The sequence below is a fragment of the Caretta caretta genome, chromosome 24 (assembly GCF_965140235.1).
Source record: "Caretta caretta isolate rCarCar2 chromosome 24, rCarCar1.hap1, whole genome shotgun sequence".
Classification (NCBI taxonomy): domain Eukaryota; kingdom Metazoa; phylum Chordata; order Testudines; family Cheloniidae; genus Caretta; species Caretta caretta.
Genome location: NC_134229.1, coordinates 12025606 through 12046849, shown reverse-complemented (window position 1 = coordinate 12046849; position 21244 = coordinate 12025606). Strand labels below are relative to the sequence as shown.

Below are 21244 nucleotides of genomic sequence, written 5' to 3'. Positions count from 1 at the left end.
AGACGTGCCAGGAAGTTGCCAGGAATGTGTGGGAGGACTTTGGGGAAAACAGTGCTGTACGGGCTGCAGGGGAGAGGGGCGAGCATGCGTCTGTTCTGACTGTAGCGTGATTTGAAACTTCAACATCTCTGTTTGCTCCTCCATCACTTTTATCATCAGCTCCTGGTCCTTTAGAATGCACTTCTCATTCTGCTTTCTGTCCTGCCTTTACTTTTCTCTCCATTTCCTACATTCTCTTTCTTTGGCCTCTGAGGATTGGAGCACCTCTCAGAACATGGAGCACCTCTCAGAACTCCTTGCCATGCCTTGGTCACATCCTTATCTGGCAAAGGCACACCGCTGGCATGTATGGGGTTCCCCTGAAGGTCACATATGCAGAAGCACAAGAAAGAATACACAGAAGCATGATTGTTAGTTCACACACAAAGAAAAGGAGTACTTGTGGCACCTTAGAGACTAACCAATTTATTTGAGCATAAATTGGTTAGTCTCTAAGGTGCCACAAGTACTCCTTTTCTTTTTGCGAATACAGACTAACACGGCTGTTACTCTGAAACAGTTCACACACAGCATTCAATCATTACAGTAAAAAATACACCTCTTGTAACATACCAATCACTTTGTCAAGCACAAGTCTCGGCGAACACCCTAAATATGGTGAGTTAGGCCTGGGTGGGGAGCGGGCATTCAAGATGGGGCAAGGGTTTAGGTGTTGTTTTCAGGGGATCAGTGAAGGCGACTATGGAAAATATTGTAAATTCTGCCACCATTTTTCACAGGCGGGGGTCATTGAAGCTGATATCTCACTCCTGAGGGTAAGCAAGGATGCAAGGGTACATCTCCTGCATGCATGCGGCTTCAGACCTGGTCCCTATGCTGCTTGTTTGTGTGCCGCTTTGGTCCCTGCACAAGTGATTGCCGAGTGGCGCAGGAAAGTTTCCTACAATAGGGGAAGGAACAAAGCAGCTCAGCCAAGGAACCTTCAGCAGAGGATTGGCGAGTACCTCCAGGAAAGTTTCCTGGAGATCTCTCTGGAGGATTCCTGTGAAATCTCGGTGTGCATCGACACCCTGTTCCACCACACTGCTTAACTGCACGGGGGAATGTGGAGCACACTCAAACACAGCTAGTCTTGTACATTTCTATCCCTTCACCCATTTCTACAATATGCAGATCAAAACATAGCTCTACTTCATATAACCAAGCAGCATCAAATCAAAAAGACCATTTACCAGGGCTCTCCTCTCCTGCATCATGTGCACCAGAGATGGGCTATATCTCTCTGGAGTGGAAAAGAGGTCTTCACTCGCCATCCCACCAGACGACCCTGCCGTGTGCTCCACATCATCCTGAAACTCGACCTCCTCATCCATGACTTCATCCTTGGAGCTAGGTCCACTATCCTAGCACTGTATGTAAGGGAGCAGTATGACTGCTCAGAGCTCCGGTACGAAACTGCAGAAAAACCTGAGTGTCTCTGGATTAAATTTAGAAGTGTGTGCAACAAGAGTGATGTAGTGGTGGGAGTCTGCTATAGACCACCGGACCAGGGGGATGAGGTAGATGAGGCTTTCTTCCGGCAGCTCACGGAAGCTACTAGATCGCATGCCCTGATTCTCATGGGTGACTTTAATTTTCCTGATATCTGCTGGGAGAGCAATACAGCGGTGCATAGACAATCCAGGAAGTTTTTGGAAAGCGTAGGGGACAATTTCCTGGCGCAAGTGCTAGAGGAGCCAACTAGGGGGGGCACTTTTCTTGACCTGCTGCTCACAAACCGGGTAGAATTAGTGGGGGAAGCAAAAGTGGACGGGAATCTGGGAGGCAGTGACCATGAGTAGGTTGAGTTCAGGATCCTGATGCAGGGAAGAAAGGTAAGCAGCAGGATACGGACCCTGGACTTCAGAAAAGCAGACTTCGACTCCCTCAGGGAACGGATGGCCAGGATCCCCTGGGGGACTAACTTGAAGGGGAAAGGAGTCCAGGAGAGCTGGCTGTATTTCAAGGAATCCCTGTTGAGGTTACAGGAACAAACCATCCCAATGAGTCGAAAGAATAGTAAATATGGCAGGCGACCAGCTTGGCTTAATGGTGAAATCCTAGCGGATCTTAAACATAAAAAAGAAGCTTACAAGAAGTGGAAGGTTGGACATATGACCAGGGAAGAGTATAAAAATATTGCTCGGGCATGTAGGAATGATATCAGGAGGGCCAAATCGCACCTGGAGCTGCAGCTAGCCAGAGATGTTAAGACTAACAAGAAGGGTTTCTTCAGGTATGTTAGCAACAAGAAGAAAGCCAAGGAAAGTGTGGGCCCCTTACTGAATGAGGGAGGCAACCTAGTGACAGAGGATGTGGAAAAAGCTAATGTACTCAATGCTTTTTTTGCTTCTGTTTTCACTAACAAGGTCAGCTCCCAGACTGCTGCGCTGGGCATCACAAAATGGGGAAGAGATGGCCAGCCCTCTGTGGAGATAGAGGTGGTTAGGGACTATTTAGAAAAGCTGGACGTGCACAAGTCCATGGGGCCGTACGAGTTGCATCCGAGAGTGCTGAAGGAATTGGCGGCTGTGATTGCAGAGCCATTGGCCATTATCTTTGAAAACTCGTGGCGAACGGGGGAAGTCCCGGATGACTGGAAAAAGGCTAATGTAGTGCCAATCTTTAAAAAAGGGAAGAAGGAGGATCCTGGGAACTACAGGCCAGTCAGCCTCACCTCAGTCCCTGGAAAAATCATGGAGCAGGTCCTCAAAGAATCAATCCTGAAGCACTTGCATGAGAGGAAAGTGATCAGGAACAGCCAGCATGGATTCACCAAGGGAAGGTCATGCCTGACTAATCTAATTGCCTTTTATGATGAGATTACTGGTTCTGTGGATGAAGGGAAAGCAGTGGATGTATTGTTTCTTGACTTTAGCAAAGCTTTTGACACGGTCTCCCACAGTATTCTTGTCAGCAAGTTAAGGACGTATGGGCTGGATGAATGCACTATAAGGTGGGTAGAAAGTTGGCTAGATTGTCTGGCTCAATGGGTAGTGATCAATGGCTCCATGTCTAGTTGGCAGCCGGTATCAAGTGGAGTGCCCCAAGGGTCGGTCCTGGGGCCGGTTTTGTTCAATATCTTCATAAATGATCTGGAGGATGGTGTGGATTGCACTCTCAGCAAATTTGCGGATGATACTAAACTGGGAGGAGTGGTAGATACGCTGGAGGGCAGGGATAGGATACAGAGGGACCTGGACAAATTGGAGGATTGGGCCAAAAGAAATCTGATGAGGTTCAATAAGGATAAGTGCAGGGTCCTGCACTTAGGACGGAAGAACCCAATGCACAGCTACAGACTAGGGAACGAATGGCTAGGCAGCAGTTCTGCGGAAAAGGACCTAGGGGTGACAGTGGACGAGAAGCTGGATATGAGTCAGCAGTGTGCCCTTGTTGCCAAGAAGGCCAATGGCATTTTGGGATGTATAAGTGGGGGCATAGCGAGCAGATCGAGGGACGTGATCGTTCCCCTCTATTCGACATTGGTGAGGCCTCATCTGGAGTACTGTGTCCAGTTTTGGGCCCCACACTACAAGAAGGATGTGGATAAATTGGAGAGAGTCCAGCGAAGGGCAACAATAATGATTAGGGGTCTGGAACACATGACTTATGAGGAGAGGCTGAGGAAGCTGGGATTGTTTAGCCTGCAGAAGAGAAGAATGAGGGAGGATTTGATAGCTGCTTTCAACTACCTGAAAGGGGGTTCCAAAGAGGATGGCTCTAGACTGTTCTCAACGGTAGCAGATGACAGAACGAGGAGTAATGGTCTCAAGTTGCAGTGGGGGAGGTTTAGATTGGATATTAGGAAAAACTTTTTCACTAAGAGGGTGGTGAAACACTGGAATGCGTTACCTAGGGAGGTGGTAGAATCTCCTTCCTTAGAGGTTTTTAAGGTCAGGCTTGACAAAGCCCTGGCTGGGATGATTTAACTGGGAATTGGTCCTGCTTCGAGCAGAGGGTTGGACTAGATGACCTTCTGGGGTCCCTTCCAACCCTGATATTCTATGATTCTATGATTCTATCCGCTGCCTGCAGCCCCACCGAAGTATCCACCTATTGACGGTGGAGGTGGGGTTGCTGCCAAGGATGGCGTCCAGCTCCTTATAGAAGCAGCAGGTCTATGGTGCCCCCTTTGCCTTCTGGTGTGCCTGCTACACCTCCTTTATCTTCACTCAGCACGGCTCCATATCCCATTCGTAGCCCTAATCACACAAGCCATGAGAAAATCTGCCCGTAGTATTGCAGTCCCTACGGCTGGAGTGCAGCTGGGACTGGACAGCCTCCTCTCTGCATACACTGAGCAGATCCAGCAGGAAAGTGTTTGCTGTGTGGAGCCGCCATGGTCAGCTGGGAAGATGTGAGCTCTCCATGCTGAGCCAACAGGAAGTAGAATTTCTAAAATTCCCAAGCATTTAAAGGTTTCAGAGTAGCAGCTGTGTTAGTCTGTATTCGCAAAAAGAAAAGGAGGACTTGTGGCACCTTAGAGACTAAAGGGGGAGGGCTGGATGCCTGTGTACCTGAGTGCAGGGTGGCGAAGTTCAAACTGCTGATGCAGAGCTGTCAGTATGGGCTTGTGGGACACCTCCTGAAGACCATTTACATTGACAAAACCAAGTACGGTGTCTACACTGACACTTTGCTGCAAAAAGCTCTCTGCCGCTCGTCATGGTGGTTTTATTTTGTCAGCAAAACAGGAGAGTTTTGTGGCCAGAGGACACTGTAGTGTGTTCACCTCCACTGTTTTGGTGACAAAAGCTGCCTTTTGCTAACAAAGCTGTGTAGTGTAGACAAGGCCACAGTGTTCACTTTGCACATGCAGGATGCTGTGCATTGCCGACCCAGAGCTCCCCACCTGGATCCCTTCTGTCCCAGCACCATCTGAAATGCCATCCAACCTGTTCAACCGCTGGCTAGCACAGCCGGAACCCTGTGATTGTGTGACGAAGTGGGACTGTTCTTAATGTTTCCTCTGAATACTGTAGGTGTGCCTCAGTTTCCCCTGTGCATTTCTTAAGTCTCTAGGTGGTGGGACAAGGGGATGTAATTGTTGCAGAGCAAAGGGCCAGTGTACATAAATGGCTGACACTCTGTCTCCTGGCAACTGATGGCCTGGGCCCTTCCCCCCTGCAAGGTGAGAGCTAAAGGGTTGGAGAACAAAGGAATCAGGTGACCTCCTGGTCCAGGAAAGGGACAAAGCCCGGAGGAGGAGGGGCTGGAGGGTGAGTCAGTTTGGGGTTGCTGGGGACATGGAGTGAAGTGCAGACGTGGTTGTCTGGCTCACTGCCCCCCAAAATGGACCCGGCTGAGGGTCCTGTTCTCTGTACCTACAAGCTCTGGTTTAGACTGTGTTCCTGTCATCTCATAAACCTCTGTTTTACTGGCTGGCTGAGAGTCACGTCTGATTGCGAAGTTGGGGGGCAGGACCCTCTGGCTTCCCCAGGACCCCGCCTGGGCAGACTTGCTGTGGGAAGCGCACAGAGGGGCAGAGGATGCTGAATGCTCCATGGTCAGACCCAGGAAAGTGGAAACTGTGTGAGCTTTTTGCCCTGAAGACAGTCTGCTCACAGAGAGGAGACTTCACCAGAGTCCTGACTGGCTTCGTAGGGAGTAGTTCCAGAGCATCGCCCAGGGACTCCGTGACAGTCTGCACAAGGAGTAAAGTCTCCTGACGCTCAGTTAGGTTACAGGAAAACAGAGGAAGGATTTCTAAGAGCCTGAACAGGGAATGTTCCCTCACCAGGTGGCCAAAGGTGTTGGCAGATATGGGACAATAGCTGTACAATTCCATGGAACAAGAAGATTGTTTGCACAAAGGTCATTTGAAGTGCTGTGTTGACTGGCACAAATCCTAGTGTTGTTAAGAACTAGAGACAAGGTGGGTGTGGTAATATCTTTGATTGGACCAACTTCTGTTAATGAAAGAGATACGTTTACACAGGGCTTTGTGTCAGGGCTGGGAAAGGTTCTCAGAAATTGTTTACTATGAGGAGTTAGCATGTTGTAAGAGACCATTCAAGGTGATGCGGGGGAGTTAACCCCTCTGCAGTCGTAGGATACTCCCACACCAGCATCAACTTCCTGGACACTATGAGCAGCTTCAACAAAGGAATCCTCCAGGAAGTTATGTACAAGAAACCCACGGATCACCACGCCTACCCTAATAGCTGCAATAACCAACCCAGACACACCAAGGAATCTGTTATCTACAGCCAGGCTCTCAGATACCACAGAGCATGCTCCGAGGAGAAAGTCCAGGATACACACCTTAGCACACTCAAAACCGCCTTCACCAAACAAAGACACTCCACCAGAGAAGTAGCTTGCATCATGGAATGGGCTGTCCCAGTACCCCAAGAGAACATCCTTCAATATGGAAAAAAAAATTCCCTCCAACTGCGCCCGAAGTTGTCATCTACCACCCCACCCTGGAACCCATATGGGGTATCATTAAACAGTTACAACCCATACTCTATGGCAGTGGTCTCCAACCTTTTTACTCACATGATCACTTTTTGAATTTAAGATCAACCCAGGATCTACCCTGCTCTTTCCCTGAGGCTCCGTCCCTTCCCTGAGGCTACGCCCCACTCACTCCATTCCTCCCTCCCTCCATGGCTCGCTCTCCCACACCCTCACTCACTTTCACCAGGCTGGGGCAGGGATTTGGGGTGCGGGAGGGGGTGCAGACTCTGGGCTGGGGCCGAGTGGTTCGGAGTGTGGGAGGGGGCTCCTGGCTGAGCCTGGGGCAGCGAATTGCAGTGCAAGAGTGAGGGGTGCAGGCTCTGGGAGGGGGTTTGGATGCAGGAGGGGGCTCCAGACTGGGGCAGAATGCTGGGGTGTGGGAGAGGTGAGGGGTGTGGGCTCTGGCATGGGGGTTGGGTACAGGAGGGGGCACCAGGCTGGGGCAGTGTTGGGGTGCGGGTTGGGGTGAGGGGTGTGAGCTCTGGGAGGGGGTTTAGTGCAGGAGGGGGCTCCAGGCTGGGGCAGTGCTGGGGTGCGGGAGGGTGTGCGAGGTGCAGGCTCCGGCAAGGAAGTGCTTACCACAGGCAGCTCCCAGATGGTGGCGCAGTGGGGCTCAGGCAGGCTCTGTGCCTGCCCTGGCCCCACGCTACTCCCAGAAGCAGCTGGCTGCTGGCATGTCTCTGAGGCCCCTGAGAGTGAGGGAGGGCAGGGGGTCTCTGTGAGCTGCCCATGCCCACAAGCGCCGCCCCCACAGCTCCTATTGACTGGTTCCCGGCCATAGCAGCTGCGGGGATGGTGCTGAAGGCAGGGGCAGTGCACAGAGCTGCCTAATTCTCCCCCTAAGGGGCCTCAGAGACATGCCAACAGCCAGTTGCCTCCGGGAGCAGTGTGGGGCCAGGGCAGGCACGCAGCCTGCCTGACCCTGCCATGCTGCAGGACTTTTAGTCACCAGAGATTGCGATCAACTGGAAGAGGCTCCATGATCGACCAGTCGATTGCGATCGACCGGTTGATGACCACTGCTCTATGGGGATCACATCCTGAAAGAAAATTTTCCCACCTCCACCCCCTTCTGGCCTTCAAACAACCCCACAACCTTGCCAAGCTCATCATCAGGAGCAAGCTCCCCACAGTCCAGAACACACTAACTCAAAGTGGCACCAGCCCCTGCCAGAACAACAGATGCAAAACCTGAAGACATATCTCCACTGCTACAATCATCAACATCTCCCACAACACACCTTTCAAGATCCCAGGGTCCTATACATGCCCATCACAACATGTTGTACATCTCAAGTGCACTAAATGCCCCGATATCAACTATGTGAGAGAAACCCAACAAGCACAACAAAAACTCGAAAACTCACACAGGAAAACTGATAAATGACAAACACCACAGCACCCTGGGGTGAACACTTTTCACAAAAAGAAAAGGAGTACTTGTGGCACCTTAGAGACTAACCAATTTATTTGAGCATGAGCTTTCGTGAGCTACAGCTCACTTCATCAGATGTTTACCGTGGAACATCTGATGAAGTGAGCTGTAGCTCACGAAAGCTCATGCTCAAATAAATTGGTTAGTCTCTAAGGTGCCACAAGTACTCCTTTTCTTTTTGCGAATACAGACTAACACGGCTGTTCCTCTGAAACTTTTCACAAAATCATCACTCTATATCTAACCTCTCAGACTTGGTCCACAAAGGAAACTTGCCCAGGGCCCTCAACAGACCAGTCTGAGAGCTTAAATTCATAACTTTGCTAGACACCAAAAATCACAGACTTCATAAAGACACTGGATTTATGGCTATTTCCAACAATCTGTAACCCACTAATTCCCCTTTGTGCTACAACTGCAGAGGAATTAACTGCCCTCTTCACCTTGAATGGTCTTTTACAACCCGTTAACTTCTTATGCTAAACAATCTGTTCCAGGTTGTGTTTAGCTGTGACACTCGGGAGTGCCGTCCCCAGAGCTGAAGCAGAGCTCCCTGCAAGCTCCAAAGCGGGTCTCTCTCACCAACAGAGCTTGGTACAGTAAAAGACATTGCCTCAGCCCCCTGCCCCAGTCTCTCTTATATCCTGCTACAACAACGTTCCTAAGATTTAGACATTTTGCATTATGGGCCCAGACCAGAGCCCTTGAGACCCAGCTCAGGGTCTCCCATGGGCCGCAATGGGCTTTGGCTCAGGCCATATATTAACAATCAGATTGTTTAGCAGAGGAAGCAAAGCTCCCAATGGAAATGTGTCAGTTGCCAACAGGTGACTCACTAGATGGGAAAGTGCTGGTTGCAGAGTGGGATACAGTCAGGAGACACTGTATGCAGGGGAAGTGTCTCCATAAAATCATAGAATCATAGAATCATAGAATATCAGGGTTGGAAGGGACCTCAGGAGGTCATCTAGTCCAACCCCCTGCTCAAAGCAGGACCAATCCCCAATTAAATCATCCCAGCAAGGGCTTTGTCAAGCCTGACCTTAAAAACTTCTAAGGAAGGAGATTCTACCACCTCCCTAGGTAACGCATTCCAGTGTTTCACCACCCTCCTAGTGAAAAAGTTTTTCCTAATATCCAACCTAAACCTCCCCCACTGCAACTTGAGACCATTACTCCTTGTCCTGTCCTCTTCTACCACTGAGAATAGTCTAGAACCATCCTCTCTGGAACCACCTCTCAGGTAGTTGAAAGCAGCTATCAAATCCCCCCTCATTCTTCTCTTCTGCAGACTAAACAATCCCAGTTCCCTCAGCCTCTCCTCATAAGTCATGTGTTCCAGACCCCTAATCATTTTTGTTGCCCTCCGCTGGACTTTCTCCAATTTATCCACATCCTTCTTGTAGTGTGGGGCCCAAAACTGGACACAGTACTCCAGATGAGGCCTCACCAATGTCGAATAGAGGGGGACGATCACGTCCCTCGATCTGCTTGCTATGCCCCTACTTATACATCCCAAAATGCCATTGACCTTCTTGGCAACAAGGGCACACTGCTGACTCATATCCAGCTTCTCGTCCAGGTCCTTTTCCGCGGCACTGCTGCCTAGCCATTCGGTCCCTAGTCTGTAGCTGTGCATTGGGTTCTTCCGTCCTAAGTGCAGGACCCTGCACTTATCCTTATTGAACCTCATCAGATTTCTTTTGGCCCAATCCTCCAATTTGTCCAGGTCCCTCTGTATCCTATCCCTGCCCTCCAGCGTATCTACCACTCCTCCCAGTTTAGTATCATCCGCAAATTTGCTGAGGGTGCAATCCACACCATCCTCCAGATCATTTATGAAGATATTGAACAAAACCGGCCCCAGGACCGACCCTTGGGGCACTCCACTTGACACCGGCTGCCAACTAGACATGGAGCCATTGATCACTACCCGTTGAGCCCAACAATCTAGCCAACTTTCTACCCCCTTATAATGCATTCATCCAGCCCATACTTCTTTAACTTGCTGACAAGAATACTGTGGGAGAACGTGTCAAAAGCTTTGCTAAAGTCAAGAAACAATACATCCACTGTTTTCCCTTCATCCACAGAACCAGTAATCTCTTCATAGAAGGCGATTAGATTAGTCAGGCATGACCTTCCCTTGGTGAATCCATGCTGACTGTTCCTGATCACTTTCCTCTCATGTAAGTGCTTCAGGATTGATTCTTTGAGGACCTGCTCCATGATTTTTCCAGGGACTGAGGTGAGGCTGACTGGCCTGTAGTTCCCAGGATCCTCCTTCTTCCCTTTTTTAAAGATTGGCACTACATTAGCCTTTTTCCAGTCATCCGGGACTTCCCCCATTCGCCGCGAGTTTTCAAAGATAATGGCCAATGGCTCTGCAATCACAGCCGCCAATTCCTTTAGCACTCTCGGATGCAACTCGTCCGGCCCCATGGACTTGTGCACATCCAGCTTTTCTAAATAGTCCCTAACCACCTCTTTCTCCACAGAGGGCTGGCCATCTATTCCCCATTTTGTGATGCCCAGCGCAGCAGTCTGGGAGCTGACCTTGTTTAAAGGGGCAGTGTTGGGTGCAGAGGATAGGAAGGGTTAATAACAACTGCAGGGTGGTGACAGGATGAGATCCGGAGCCAAAGGGGAATTCCAGAATCCGCCCCTGGGACGGGCTTGGTTGAACACGTTTCCACTCTCACCTCCACTCACGGATTAATTAGGGGGCAGGTTTCAGGGCAGAGCAGCCCCAGCCTCCCACCTTCCTGCCCCTCTGACTCTCCCCTCTGGGTCGCAGGTGAAGAACATAGAGAAGCTGCAGCTTTGGCTCCTCGTCCTCGCTGGCCTCTCAGGAGCCGTCGCCCAGTCAGGTAGGGGCAGGCGGCAGTGCCGGGGGCCAAGCCCTGGCTGGGCACAGAATGACACAGCAGAGCGTGGGCTCCAGGGGGAAACTGAACAGCCTTCCTCTCAGTACTGAGGGTGCAGGGTCCTGTCAGAAATGCCCCGGCAGCCCTGTCCCGAGCCCCGGTGTGTCATGCTGCAGGAAGCAGTGCACAAGCTGTTCCTGGTTGGGCAGCAGTGCCCCACCCTGGGCATGGCAGAGAGCATCACTAGGGCAGCGTGCAGCAGGGACATGGGGGAGCACTGTCCAAACGCCTCTGACTGGGGAGCCCCAAACCCCGACAGCGTCTGCGTCACTGAGTCTGGCTCCCATGTGCAGCACCGCCAGCTCCCGCCATGTTCTCACTGTAACGGGATTGGTTGGGCTGGAGCCGTTGGCCCATTATGTGAGATGCTAGAGCCCTCTAGCAAATCTGAGCCCTCTGATTGGCTGCCTGCCCCACTTGCCCACCTCCTGGGGCAGAAGAACCAACCACAGCTGCCAAGAGCGCCAATTAGGTAGGGCGGGGGGGCAAGAGCCCTCCCCTCTCCCCCCAAGTTTCATACAGGAAGGATGCTCCCAGGTAGAGCTCTTTGAACGGCACAGCCTTGGAATGGAATGCAGAGAGGTGCTTCTCCCAGCTTGTGTCCCTGGGGCAGGGAGTCAGTGTTTTGTTTACAAACAGACGCAGGGTGATTAAGATAAGAAAAGGCTGGTAATTAAATTAAGGATCTGGAAGTCATTAGATGAACCTGTAAAAAACAGGAATCCCTGTGCCAGTGGGGGGTGGGGATTTGAAGAGAGAACTCAGGGGACTCAGAAGAAATACAGCCAAGCCCTCTGAGCCAAGTTCACATTCAGAAAAGAGGGAGATTTGAGGGGCATAGGAGAAAAGAAGGGGCCAAAACCCAGGGAAGGGATAGCAATGGTATAGAGAAGTTCCCACTCAACCTGTGATACTTATGTGGCCACATCACCGTAGTATCTGAGCACCTCACATCACAGCCCCTCAGTGAGGTAGAGCAGTGCTGTTATCCCCAATGTATAGATGGGGCACTGAGCCAAACACAGACTAAGGGACAGATTTTCAAAGGTACTTAGGCACCTAGTGGGATTTTCAAAAGCTCCTAGAAGCTTAGATGCTTTGTAAATCCCACTAGATGTCTAACTGCATCTTTAAAAAGAAAAGGAGTACTTGTGGCACCTTACAGACTAACAAATGTAATAAAGCATAAGCTTTCGTGAGCTACAGCTCACTTCATCGGATGCATACGGTGGAAATATAGTGGGGAGATTTTATATATATATATATATATATATATAAGCAAGGACTTTCCAGAAGAGTACCCAGAAGTTACCTACTACAAGACAGGCCCAACAAAGAAAAAACAGAACACCACTAGCCATCACCTTCAGCCCCCAGCTAAAACCTCTCCAGGGCATCATCAAGGATCTACAACCTATCCTGAAGGACGACCCATCACTCTCACAGATCTCGAGAGACAGGCCAGTCCTTGCTTTTTGGTGAGCCCTCTCCTGTACCCCAAACTCCTCATTCCTGGCTCCACCCCAGAGCCCACATCCCCAGCCGGAGTTCTTACCCCCTCCAGCACCCTGAACCCCTCATTTCTGGACCCACCCTGGAGCCCGAGCCCCCAGCCCAGATCCTGTACCCCCTCCCACACCCCAACCCCCTGCCTCTGCCCAGAGCCCACTCTCACACTCTGAACCCTTTGGCCCACCTTCCTCCTGCACAACAAACCCCTCATCCTGGGCCCCACCCCAGAGCCTGCACCCCCAGCTGGATTCCTCACTCCCTCACTCCTGCACCGCAACCCCCTGCCCCTAAACGAGTGAGTGAGGGTGGGGAAGAGTGAGCAATGGAGGGAGGGTGGATGGAATGAGTGGGGGTGGGGCCTCGGAGAAGGGGCAAGGCAGGGGCAGGGCAAGGGTGTTTGGTTTTCTGCAATTAAAAAGTTGGCAACCCTACCTGACAGAGCTGTGTACGGTGGGGCGAGAATAGCAGGGGGAGGCCTGAAGCTGGACAAGCTAGCCACCTTGGAAACATTAGAATGAATCCAGCCTTTTCCTCTCACTTCTCCACACAGATCTCTGTGGGCAGGTGTTTGTTTTTCCAAAGGAGTCTGCTGATGCCCATGTTATCCTGAACATGAACAACAATGGTACTCTGCAGACCTTCACCATGTGTCTGAGATATTTCACTGACCTGACCCGGGCCTTCAGCCTGTTCTCCTGCGCTACCAGGACCAGAGATAACGAGATCCTCCTCTACAAAGACAAGCCCGGAGAGCTCAGCCTGTATGTTGGGGGGGAACCGGTGACCTTCAAAGTCCCAGAAAACAAAGGCACAAGCACTGGCTGGGAGCATGTTTGTGCCAGCTGGGAATCCGCCACAGGTATAGCCGAGCTCTGGGTGAACGGGAGTCCCTGACCCAGGAAGGGGCTGAAGAAAGGCTACGCTATCAACAACCAGGGTGTGCTCATCTGGGCGCAGGATCAGGACTCCTTTGGGGGTGGATTTGATGCCAAGCAGTCATTTGTAGGGGAAATTGCTGATGTGTACATGTAGGATTGTGCCACCCCGACTGTTGCAATGCAGGCTGCCAGCGATGATTTGCAGCTGCCCCACTCCATCGTGGGCTAGGGCAGTTTGCAGTATCAAATAAAGGGTTACGTGGTACTTAAACCCATGCTGGCATAAGGGTCCTATTGAAATGCAGCCTTGCCTTGGGAACAGGGGCCTGGCCATCCAGCTCCAAACCCCATTGGTGCATGACAGCGAATAGTGATGCACACACTCCAGCGGCATCTGAGCAAAGCTAGCACCAACCTCTGCTCTTGTGAATCCTATGGGAACAGTGTGAAATCAACCAATCCCTAGTGTTCATGTCATTTGAGCATTTACCTGTGTCTAAAGCCTGGTCTGCTTCTGTATCCCAATAAATGAGATGACCTTCCCCCCTGCAGCCTGTGGTGTATTGAGAATCCCAGCACAGCCCCACTGGGCGCAGTCTAAGAATGGAAATCCGGGTTGTGACCCATTGTGTCAGTGGGTGCTGAGAATTCTGGGTTCCTAATGTTCACGGCCACCACAGGAGTCAGTTCTTCCTTGTGAGAACCAAACAAGAGGATCCTGTTCAATATTAATACACACACCAGAACCTCAAAAACAGTCCCCATTCCATAGTGTTACAGGATCCCCGGGGTACAACCTGGAACTGGGGTACCACTGTGCTCCCTTAACTCTCCAGCCTGGGCTGTCTCTCACAATGCTTTGCTAGTAACAAGCAGCAAACCCCTCTAGGTGCTGTTATCACTCAATACAACAACATGTGGAGCGTCACACCCAGCTAGATTGCATGAATGCTCCCCAAGCCACTCACAAATCACACAGAGAAAAGTACCAGCAAATCTCCCAAGCCCCCAGCCTTGCACCCCAGAACTGTACTGTCTTGTCATGGTCAGAAGCCTGACCAGTGTAAATTCATTATCCAGTCTGCCCCTTCCTCAGTGTGGCGTGGACACACAGTAGCTTTTAGAGTAGCAGCCGTGTTAGTCTGTATTCGCAAAAAGAAAAGGAGTACTTGTGGCACCTTAGAAACTAACCAATTTATTTGAGCATAAGCTTTCGTGAGCTACAGCTCACTTCATCGGATGCAGTAGCTTTTGTAACCTGAGCTGAGATTTCCCAAGCATTTCAACCAAAACACATTGTTTTATATTTTACCTAAAACAGATTTATTAACTACAGAAAGATAGACTTTAAGCGATTATAAGTGGTAGGCACAACAGGTCAGAGATAGTTACCAAAGAAAATAAAAGGTAAGCGCACAGTCTAAATCTTAAACCTTATTAGACTAAGCCATGTTTGGATCAAGAAGTTCTCTCACCTCACTCAATGTTGCAGGTAGGTTATAGTCCTTAATACACAGGCTTCCCTTTAAGCCTGGGACCAGTCTCCTCAGTTCAAGTCTTTGTCTTCTCCGTGTTCTTGTTGCTTCCTGCATAGGTGCGGGAGGAGAATGGCATCATGCTTTGACCTTTGTCCCCTATATTATATCCTCAGTCCATGTGCCTGGAAAACACTAGCCCAGACATGTCCTGCTGGGCTTTACTTACTCATAGGGTTGAACAATCTCCAGTTGTGTGGTGCTTCTCTTATAGAATTGTAAATCCCTTGTTTACAACTCCTCTGCTGATTAATGGTCACTTAACACCCTCCTGGGAATGGATCACCACCTAGCAGTAGAGACTGTCAAATTTACAATGTATTCCAGTAACAATCATACAGCAAAATCTCATAACTTCATACATAAGAAAGATATACATATTTGAACAGAACGATGGGTTTCAGAAGATCATGACCTTTCATATGATATCTTACATGGCATGCTTTGTATGAAATAAATCATCGCCTGTGCCAGAAATGATCTACATAAAATCCCTTAATCTGGTATCAATTCAAGTCCCTTGGCCACCAAATTCTCTTTGTGGAGCCAGTTACACCTAGAATTCTGGTGCTGTCATTGGTGGTTACACTTAATACTGCCTTGAGAGGTACCTGACAAAGGCTCACGGAGGGAGCGTGACAGAACGGAAACGTGGTTGGCTCTGGATGCCATGTTGCAGCTCGGGTACAATCCAGGGTCAGGTCAGTCGCCTTATCTTCCGTGCACTGCTTTGTAGCCTTTGCTTTGATTTAAAATGAATTTTAGTGATGTCATATTACATCATCGAGGGTTTGGCTTTGGCAGCTACAGTCTCAAGTTCAACAGAGTTATCTATGCTTCTTTTTGATCTAGAGCTCATGGAAACACATGAAACCATAGGCAAGTAACACAGACAATCACAAGAACAAGCTCCGCTATCTTTTATCAACTTTATTAAAGTTACCAACAAAGATATGAATGTTCCAGCATATACAACTCCTAAATATATCCATGTACCAGTTATAACTACAGACATACTCACATCCTCCTAGATACTGTTAGAGTCTGATGGCTCTCTCATGGATTGATCATCAGTAGAGGGATGGTTCCTGCTGGAGTTCTCCCATAGGAAGCTCAATTTTCCCGGGCATCCCCTTTTTATAATGTGATTCTGTCTATACCTACATTCTGCATATGTCCATGAAAGTGTCAACACTCTTTTTCCTTATTGGTCTGTGTCCCCCATAAATATATGGGACCCCAACTTTCATAAGTCATGTAGGTTCTCTTTATTCTCATTAGCATTGACACACAACCTGTATTGTGTGGTTAAGACATATGCTGGAGACAGATGTGCCTCTAATTTTAAATCATAAAAATGCTGTAATCTTCCATCTACTTTTTTACAATATTACCACTTGTTACCTCTTTTCCCATAATCTTAGGGCATTGGGTTATTCTTCAGTCACTTACTTATGTCATCATTTCTTAGCTCCAAGGCCTAAAATAGCTAAGCTAAAGTTCTGCTAGCCTCAGCCTACGGGTCTTGCACTTTAGTCTTGCTTACTTAGATATCTTATAAATGATTCCCTCTAAATACGGATCAATCTTATACTTCTATAATCCTACACTTTAACCCTCTTTAACATACGATTCTGTATGACATAACATGTTAGTTAATTATAACATCACACAATAACATTACAACAAACGAAAATCATTGGCTACATCTTTGAGACAACATCTGACTGGTATGGTCTGGTCCCCTCCTGCCAGGATAAAGCTGTTCACATCAGTACAGCTACAGCTGTGAGCTAACAGACAGGACCAGTTGCAAAGCTGACTGAGCTTGCCAATGATTGGACAGCCAGAAGAAGGCAGACAGAGACTGTCAGATGGGTTGAAATGAGACATCAGGGAAGGGAGCAGCAGTATTCTCAAACTGGCATCCTGGAAGTTGCTGAGGCTCCAGCAGTCCTGTGCTGATGGTCTGATGTCCTCTCTGGACCCTTGCTATGGTCTCCCTGGTTCCAAAGTTGTCCACCTATGGTCTGGGTGTAGGGGAAAAGCTCCCCAAAGTTTAGAGACAAATGGCTTGCACAAGCCATAGGTGAGTTCTGGTGTTTGTAGCCTTTGGCAAAGGGCTCCCCAAAGAAATGTCCAAAAGGGGTGTGGCCAGCCATCACCATCCCATCCCAGAGTCTAATCAGAGATGGTTTCTGGTCCCTCTTGATACAGATTTGCTAATGCACTTCCCTGGAAATCACTAAGCTTATCCTGGCCTTGGGAATCTCAAACTATGGCTATTCCAGTCCAAAAAAAGTCCACTGACAAAACCTTTTGGATTCTGCTCTCTCCTTGTTCTAAATGTATGTTTACACAGCAATGTGGTTATGGGTCCAAATGACTGTAATGGGGGCACTCTCCTCCTGAGTGCCTACTAGAGGCTGGAAGTGGTGCTGCAATCTTTCCCCCCACTACTGGCACCCCCTGTTGGGCTCCTGACCTTGATAGGCAGATCTTCAGTAGCTCAGCCCTCCAGCCAAGTCACACAGTTGTTGTGGACCTTGTCTGGGGTAACAAAGAGTTCACCAAACTGTCTGCCTCCAGTAAGGTCTTCAGCCCAGACCCTGGACCCTTTAAATCTAGCCCTCTGCTTGGGCTTCTAAAGTAGCATTGCCTCCTTCTCGGGGCTTAGGCCATTTTGCCAGTGGCCGGGAGGTGGTGATTGGCGGGGAGACGCAGGCCACTCATGGCTCCAGGTCCAACCCAGGGACACTATAAAGAGCAGCCATGGACTCTTCCTTCAATCAGCTCCTGCTGCTTATCTGGGTGTCTTCCCACCAGGCCCTTCACCTCCCACCGTGACTTCAGGGTTACAGCTCTCAGGCCCTCTCACTCCCAGGACCAGGAAATGCATCCAGTCAAGCTCCTGTGGCGGGAGCGCAGCCCCGTAAACCTCCCCCCCCTACACACACCCCAGCTCCACCCTGCCCGCTATGGCCCCAGGCGGGAACAGACAGGCCTATCCCCCCAGCCTAGCCTCTCCCCACCCCGCCTCTTTGGTCCCAGCCAGGAACTGACTGACCCATCCAGCCATGCCCTGTCGCCTCTGACTCCACCCTGCTGAGCCAGCGACCAGACCCAGGTCAGAGTCAGCCCAGCTCACCAACTGAGCTGGTGAGGCCCTGCTGCTCCTTTTATCTGAGCCTGCTGGGCTCTGATTGGTTGCTTCTGGGAGGTCTGTCTAGGCAGGTCTGGAGGACCCCCTTCTGCTGCTCCTTTGGGGGAGGAGGGAGGTAGTAGAGCCACAGGGCCTCCAGCAGGGCCCACAAGGCTGAGTGCGCGCTGTCCCAGTGACCCTGCACCACTCCGTTTAGAACAGGGAATCGGCAGTGAGCCAGAAAGAAGAACCTCAGACTGGACAGGCACAAACGCCAGGCCTGGCTGCATGCAACCGGCTCTGGGGAAATGTGCTCAGGGACAGAGTAGCTCAGCCAGACCTGTGGAAGGTGAAGGCAATTGTAGAGTTGGAAAGACCAGGAGCCCTCCAGAGACTCTGACCATGTTAATATAGCTAAGCAAATTCACCTCCCGCTCTGCCCGCGGGCATCTCAGAGGAGCCCTGGGCACAGCATGCTGCCTCGCTGCTGTATTTCTGGTGGCATTAATACAACAAAATAGGCTAGCACTGCCTCTGCGGATCTCCTACAATTCACAGTTGAGGGAAAAGTTCCCCACCACCACCCCAAGAAGGAATATGAGGTGTGGGCCTCCCCCCCAGGGGGGCAGAGGGGAGATGGTGGGTTGTGCTGTGGGAGAGGCTGCACCTTCCCTCTACACTGCCTTGGGTGGGAAACAGGTTTGGTTTGGGATTTGCAGTGACTCCACTCCAGGACAGATTTGGATTCTAGCCTTGGCTCTGCCAGAAATTGCCTGTGGACCCTCCTTGAACCACGTGAAATACTAGGGCCCGCACACTCTTTGGCTTGTATTGGCCAAGCTCATTGCACAGCCCAGGGCTCCTGGCATCCCTCCATCTCCTCATATGCCACCTTCCTAACCCCCTCAATCGCAGGGACTCCGTGCTGTTCCCTCATACCAGGGGTTCTGTGTGGCCCCCAGACCCTCCTCCCATACTGGTCCCCCAATCTCCTTCTCCTTCCAGAAGCTGTGTCACCTCTCTTTCCTCCCAGCATGCTCCTCCTTCCACCAGCATTAACTGCATCCCACCTCCCACTTCCCCCCATGCCAGGGGCTCTGTGTGCCCACCCATTCTCACCTTCCCCCCATGCCAGAGACTCTGTGTGGCCCCCATTCTCACCTTCTCCCCATGCCAGGGGCTCTGTGTGGCCCCCATTCTCACCTTCTCCCCATGCCAGGGACTCTGTGTGCCCCTCTTTCCCCCCTTCCTCCTTACCAGGGTTCCCCACACTAGGATCTGTGTGGACCCCTCTATCCTCCCCTTCCCCCATTCCAGGGTTTCCCATTCCCACTCCTCCACAGGAGTTAGGTGCACCTGTAACGACAAGCCGGTGGGTCGGTAGCAAGGTTTGAACATGGAACTTTCTGATCCACACACCATGAGCTTTGGCAGTGGGTGACACATTCTTGGCTAAACACAGGGGTGAAAATAAGATAAAATACTTACTGGTAAGGGGGCCCGGCTCCGGGGCCCCAGAACGGGTGGGGTCAGCCCCCCCCAGCCAGCCCTTCCACGCTGCCCGGCCCATGCCGCCTAGGGCTCTGGCAGCCATTTAAATGGCCTGGGGCTCCGGCCACTGCTTGGGTAGTGGTGGCAGCAGCCAGGAGCCCCAGGCCCTTTTAAATCGTCAGGCCCCGGGGCAGATGCCCCTTTTGCGCCCCCCACCCCACCCCATCAGTGGCATGGAGAGGGGGGCAAAAGGGTCAGCAATGTTAAAGCAGCAGCACTTTCATGTGGGCTGTGTACGGGCCGGTACAGGTAGCCGCTTCTTACCAGTATGCCATACCGACCAGTACCGGCCTACTTTCACCTCTGGCTAGACAGCAGAAGCACATGGTAACCCCTGGGTTCACTTCCCAGCTCTGGAAGTGGGTAAAGCAGGTGCTACAGACAGGACAGCCAAACAGAGATCTGGCATATTCATGCCAAAAGGAGAGCTCGTTGATCAGTTTTCCATCAGAAAGGGCTGCTTGGTCAAAATTATCAAGTTTGGTGGGAACGTGTCAATTTCAACAAAACATCTGAAGGAAACATTTCTAAAAAGATTAAAAATCAACATGAAATAGTTTAGCTCAGTTTGACTTTTTCATTTCAATTTACTTTTATATTGTATTGTATTCTTAATAGATTATTCATTATTTTGATATTATATTTCTGTAACCCTTCTGCCAGTCAGCATTGGCCGGGTTCAGTATCTAGGAGTTCCTTTTCAACAATTCAACACAAAACCAGCTCGAGCCCGCACGCAGTGATCTGGGACTATTACACACCACCCCCTGGGCACCTCTAAGAGGCAATACTTCCCCTCTCGCAAGCACAGAGTCTTAGTGTAGCAAAGAAACTTTTAATAAAAGGAGGGAAGTAACTCAGCGTTAATTTGGGAAAACACCGCAAACAGGGTTCAAAACATAAACCATGAACAAAACACCCACCCCCCAAGTAAGTTTGGCAATGTCCTTTCCCCCTCAGGTTCTTAAGTCCAGCAACCAAAAGTCCCTTTAACATGCCAAACCCTCCTCTGCACCCCACTCACAGTTGCTGCCCTTGGTCAGTGCAGACCCAGAGTTCAGAGATGGATCTGCAGAGTTCACCTCCCACCCTGGCACCTTACTCACTCCACTGCCCAGGCACTTGCTTGCCACTCCTCTTTGCCGGCTGCCCTGCTGGCCGATCAGCACTCCGTTCCTCTTCGGCAGCCGCCCTGCCAGCCAGCTGGTGCTCCGCATCTCTCTGCCAGCCACCCTGCTAGCCAATTGCCACGCTGCTCGGCGGTGCTCCACTCCAGTCCTCTCCAACAGCTGCCTTGCTGGCTGATTGCCGCACCTCTCCACTGACCATTGTGCCAGATGATTGCCAACCCCCCAGGATGCCTTCAAGTCTCACAACTTAACACAGCTCTCAGTGATTCCAATTGTTAGTATGGGATCCTCACTGCTGGTACATACTGGGCAGTCTCTTACACCAGAAATGCTGTCCTAAAGCAGGTCTAACACTCAAATCTAGGTATCAATTATTTCAACCCTACAGCATGTAACAAAACTTTCAGTTGAGTCTAAATTAGGTCTTTTATTACAGAGTGGTGAAAGGATGGATCAGATGGTCTCTAGCACCCTGCAATCACATCCACCCCGCCAAATACACTTACTCATAATCCCACCACCACTGCTGGTCTGTGGAACCTATGTCCCCTGCCTAGCGAGTGCCATTTAGTTGATCAGTCATGGCTTTCCAAGCACAGTTCTGCTGCCCTTGGTGCACACAACAAGGAT

At 50.4% G+C, this 21244-nt stretch overlaps 1 protein-coding gene across 1 annotated transcript; it reads left to right on the top strand.

Moving 5' to 3' along the window:
- Positions 1-4381: 4381 nt before the first annotated feature.
- LOC125626118 (mucosal pentraxin-like) lies at positions 4382-13410 on the top strand. The gene is given in 3 exon segments (XM_075123014.1): positions 4382-4399; positions 10737-10809; positions 12929-13410. Coding segments are annotated over 3 exon segments (573 nt in total).
- The last annotated feature ends 7834 nt before the right edge of the window (positions 13411-21244 follow it).